The sequence below is a fragment of the Pinus tabuliformis genome, chromosome 9, assembly GCF_031772625.1.
Source record: "Pinus tabuliformis cultivar Carrire ecotype Pingquan chromosome 9, CPIR1, whole genome shotgun sequence".
NCBI lineage: Eukaryota > Viridiplantae > Streptophyta > Pinopsida > Pinales > Pinaceae > Pinus > Pinus tabuliformis.
Window position 1 is genome coordinate 19,630,414 of NC_142307.1, and position 5,065 is coordinate 19,635,478.

The 5,065-nt window shown below is 35.4% G+C and overlaps 1 protein-coding gene across 1 annotated transcript; it reads left to right on the top strand.

Moving 5' to 3' along the window:
- The first annotated feature begins 1,617 nt into the window (after positions 1-1,617).
- On the top strand, positions 1,618-4,732 carry LOC149146903 (transcription factor MYB17-like). The gene is made up of 3 exons (XM_089438605.1): positions 1,618-1,967; positions 2,142-2,271; positions 3,518-4,732. Exons 1-3 carry the CDS (start codon positions 1,835-1,837, stop codon positions 4,449-4,451), a joined length of 1,197 nt encoding a protein of 398 aa, XP_089294731.1. The 5' UTR covers positions 1,618-1,834; the 3' UTR covers positions 4,452-4,732.
- The last annotated feature ends 333 nt before the right edge of the window (positions 4,733-5,065 follow it).

Consider the following 5,065-nt stretch of genomic DNA (forward strand, 5'->3'; position numbering starts at 1 on the left):
ACATCCGATGCTACCCCAAATCAACAACAATCTAGTTGAAAGGTCTACTTGATGAGCTTGGAAGGATGCAAGAGAAAGTGAGTGTATTTTGTGACAATTAGAGTGCTATTCATTTGGCTACAAATCCAACTTATCACAGCAAGACTAAGCACATTGATGTAAGATACCATTTTGTAAGACATGTGATTGATGGTGGAAAAGTAGCTCTCAAGAAGGTCCACACACACGAGAATTGTGCAGACATGTTCACGAACCCAGTATTGGCAGAGAAGCTGTGGTGGTGTTTGGCTTCTCTTCGCTTGCAGAAAAGATGATGAAGGGGCATGGGCAAGGGATTAGGAAATTGTTGTCAAGGCAGAGATTGTTAAGAATGACAACAATTAAAATCATTGTTAAAATGTAATTATGGTTTTACCATTTAGGCAGTCGTGTAATTATAGGGAGTTATGTAACAGGGTCTTTGTATTAAAATATTGATATGTAACGTTGGAGAGTCATTCTTGACTTTGGTGTAATAAGAATTCCAATCTCTTGCCTCGTAGAGCTTTCCTTGACACACTTTCAGGGTTTTACCATGTAAATTTCTTTGATTTTTCTTGTGTGATTCAATTTCCAATTCCTATGCATTTCTTTCTTATTTATTTATTTATCCGGATGGAATACCAACACAATCTAAGAGAAAGTCAACTCTCCTAGAATCTTAGGTGACAAACTCTTTCATCCCATGGTGTTTGGGAATTGACCAACTACTAGTTTCACTATGAAGCCCGCGGGAGAATTAGTTATAATCTTGACAATGTTCATTTTCTTCTTAAAACTAGTCAAGACAAAGATAATTTGCTCACCTCCTTATAATATCTTAGCTTCTTTTTTCCCTCCAACTCTTTATTTCCCACAATTTCTCCTAAAATTTAGAAGTAAGAATACTATAGGGGATTTTGCAAATGATCTCATTTTTTTATTCTAAGATGATCTAGCCAAGAATATGCATCCTTATGCCACCCTCATTTGAGTGGAAAATGAAAATTTTGGCTAAAATTAAAAAGAAATCTCTTAACATCCATATCATAAAACTTTTTCTTAGATGAGGAAAAAACTAAATTCAATCACTAAACTATCTTGACCCTCAAATATACTCGGACTCATAAATTAACCTCAATGTTCCTCAACTAACTATTCGAACATCACATACGGGACTTGGAAACCTATGGCCAGAGATGTTACAACATGGTAGTAGTATTAACGAGCAGTCCTTTCAAACCTTTGCCTTCTCCTTATAAACATGGCAACTTTTGTAGGGTACAAAAAGGGAAATGTAACATCTACGCATTTGCAAGCGTTTAAATTCTGAGTCAAGTGGAAGAAACCGTCCACTTTCAGGGTCTGACAACTTTTTAGACCTCTTCACTCATTTGGCAGTGACACTATTTGTAACATTTTCCACCACAAATATATATTTGCAACATTTTTATAACCACCTGTCACATTTGCCTCCACAAACATATGAGCGAGAGTATCTACACATATTCAGTCACTCTCACGTGGGTATATATACAGCTTTGGTTATATATACACAAGATCCTGTGGTTTTCTTCATGATGAGCTGAACAGAGACCTTGCATTCGGATTACTTTACAGTTAGTTATGGCCATTTAGTGTTGTTGGTCCCACTTGTCCTTCCAAGCCAGCGTCTGGGATCAATATATACAACTGGCTCTTGGATGGGAGACTACTGTTCTCATCATTCCGGGGAGACTTTCTGCAGCGGGTCTGCAGCATTTAGAATATAAATACGTTATACTTGGGATATCAAGCACTAACAGGTTGAGCGAACATGGGTAGAGCTCCATGCTGTGAAAAGACAGGACTAAAGAGGGGGCCCTGGACTCCTGAGGAGGATAAAATTTTAATCAATTACATTCAGAAGAAAGGGCATGGAAGTTGGCGTGCTCTTCCCAAGCTTGCTGGTCTGTATATTAAACACTGCATAACTGAATCATTTGTATATCTTCTTTATGTATATATACACACACTCTGTATCTGAATCCTGTGTATTTTGAATTTATATATTCCTTGATTCTTTTTGTGTCTGCTCTAGATTTGCATTTAGAGATATTTGATAACTGACTGCGTATATGCAGGGCTTCTTCGTTGCGGCAAGAGCTGCCGTTTGCGTTGGACAAATTATCTGAGACCTGATATCAAGCGAGGCTCCTTTACACAGGAAGAAGAGCGGACAATTATTCAGTTGCACGCAATTCTTGGAAACAGGTAACCAAATTATTCCATCTTGACGTTGTAATTAAATAGAGAACTCCTTTGGAGTCATTATGGTGATAGGAATAGGGTTTCATGGTTTAGATTTAATAATTTGAAAATATTTTCGCGATTACAGGATTCTTAAAATAGGAAAGAATTTCTAAACTATTTTGATTTACAAATTCTCAAAAAAATTCAGTTGTCTAAAGAGTTTTCACATCATTTTCTAGTTTCTAACTTTGACTCTTATTTTGGAATTACAAATTCTCTAGTGGCATACATTATCCCAATCGGCAAGCTATCTTCCTATGAAATCCATCAGAACATTTTGTATATATTGTCTCAATATAATATAGTATTTTTTTTCCTTCTGAAAAAAATACATTATCCCACTGCATGAAATCAAGAATTTTTAAACTATTTTGTAGTTTATAACTTAATTTTTAAAGTATTTTGTAGTTTATAACTTTCATTTCCATTTTGGCATTACAATTAAAAAAATCCGAACTTTTTTCTAGTTTATAACTATTATTTTTGTTTTGACATTATAAATTTTCAATGTTCTTCAATCGTCTATATTAATTTGAAAATATTCTTAGTTGGGCATGATCTCAAGCATGAAATAAAGAGTCTCTGAATCATTTTGGCTTTTACTCAGCTTTTGGCATTACAAATTCTCTATCTTTTTCAGTTTTCTAGATTTAAGAGTTTTCAAACCATTATTTTTAAACAATTTCAACTCTTGTTTTGGAATCGTAAATTCTCTTTAATAATATATATGATCAACATGAAATCAAGAATTTCCAAACCATTTTGTAGTTTAATCAAGAATTTCCAAATCATTTTGTAGTTTATAACCTTCACTCTGGTTTTGACATCACAAATTCTGAACCAATCAAAAGTTTCCCTTATGGTTTTTACTCCTGTTTTAGCATTACAAATTCTCAATGTTTTTAGATGTTTTTCAATGGTGTAGATTTAAGAATTTCCAAACTTTTTTTGGTTTATAATTTGCTATTGCAAATTCTCATAGTTTTTCAATAGTAAAGATTCAATAATTTAAAAATATTTTGTTATACACATGATGTAAATCATGTCAAGAAAGAGTTGTTTTCAAAACCATTTTTCGGTTTATAACCTTCACTTCTGCCATGGCTTTACAAATGATCAACTTTACATATTGCACATAAATATTTTGATGGCTAGCAAGTTCATTTATATGACTGAGCTGGTTTATTTTTTTCTGTTGTACTTGCAGATGGTCTGCCATAGCCTCACAGTTACCTGGGAGAACAGACAACGAGATCAAGAATTTTTGGAATACCCATTTGAAAAAGCGTTTGTTAAAGATGGGTCTCGATCCCTCAACCCATGCACCTAAATCAGAAGTCAGTCCCAGTGCTCCACAGGGGTACGAGGCCATGGCTCTGACGAGGCACAAGGCACAGTGGGAAAATGCAAGGCTTGAAGCAGAAGCTCGTCTTTCCAGAGAATCACTGATCATGTCCTCTGATTATTCTGCTGGTTATCAAACCAGTAACACAGTGGATATGATGGCAGTGCCTAGCAATAACCCACCCACTGATTTTTTCTTAAAGATATGGAATTCAGAAGCAGGGAAGGATTTCAGGAAGGAATCTCGCAGTAGGATAATCAGTAAGAGTTGTGACAATTCATATCATGTGTTTGATAAAAATCATCCAAATGGAGGAGGACACAATCATGTTTTAACCTCTGAAATTCCAAAGACACCCAGATCCTCTGCCTCAGTTTCTTCCTCAAGCTATGCTTCTACTGTAAATAGTTGTGATGAGTCCTTGAACCCAAATGATAAAGATAAGGAGAATGGTCCCCAACAGTGCAATTCTGCATCAGCTGACTGGATTGGGAACTGTAGTGTGAAAACTCCTGAAATACTTCCATGTTTTGCTGATGTGATTGTGGGTCAGGCAGGATATAAAGCCCCTGAGGATTCCTCTAGCTCTGAGAAATTAGGCCCTCCACATGTGCATTACACAGGGTATTCGGAGCTTCCTATGGACAACGATAACAACAATAACATTAGCTCCATGATTACAGAGTTGACTGCAAGTTTTCAGCAGCAGTCTGCTTGGCCATGGCCTGAATTCCATCTCGAAGATGACAGTGATTGCTGGAGCAACGTATCGTTTATGGCATCTGCACATAGTTGAGATTTTGTTAATGTTCTTCAGCATTCTAATCTTTGCTGTTGCTATCCTTTGAGCTCTTATCCTAATTCAATCTATAATAATCAGGCCTACAGCTTACAGTCCACTACATAGCAGCTATACGTACAAAAATTAAGCATCTTTTGCTCAATAATTTTTTCTTTCGCCCAACAATCATAAGTTGTACTATCACAGGTGAAGACAGCTGTGAACTGAGCATAATGTGATTGTATGCTTCTTGTTTATGCATTTTATTAGAAAAAAATGACCTTCATATTAGTTTACTCTACCCATATCAAGGGTTTGAATTGAGTATCTTGTATGGTTTTTTAATTGTATTTAGTAGCAGAGAAAGACACTGCTTCATCAATATGGTCAATTACAAACGTTCAGAGACTCTCTTTATAAACCATACGTGATTGTTATCCATCGAACCTGAGATTTAGGATGATTTTGTTTGTGTCAAGATATTAGCTTATATTATAGTATTTGGTTGGGTTCTGATGTAAGAATTTTAAAACATTATTAATTCTCATTATGGGATAATGGCAAAGGGAAAAGTTCGGAAAAAATTGAAAATTGAACCAGAAGAATATTTATCATTAAATAAATACGGG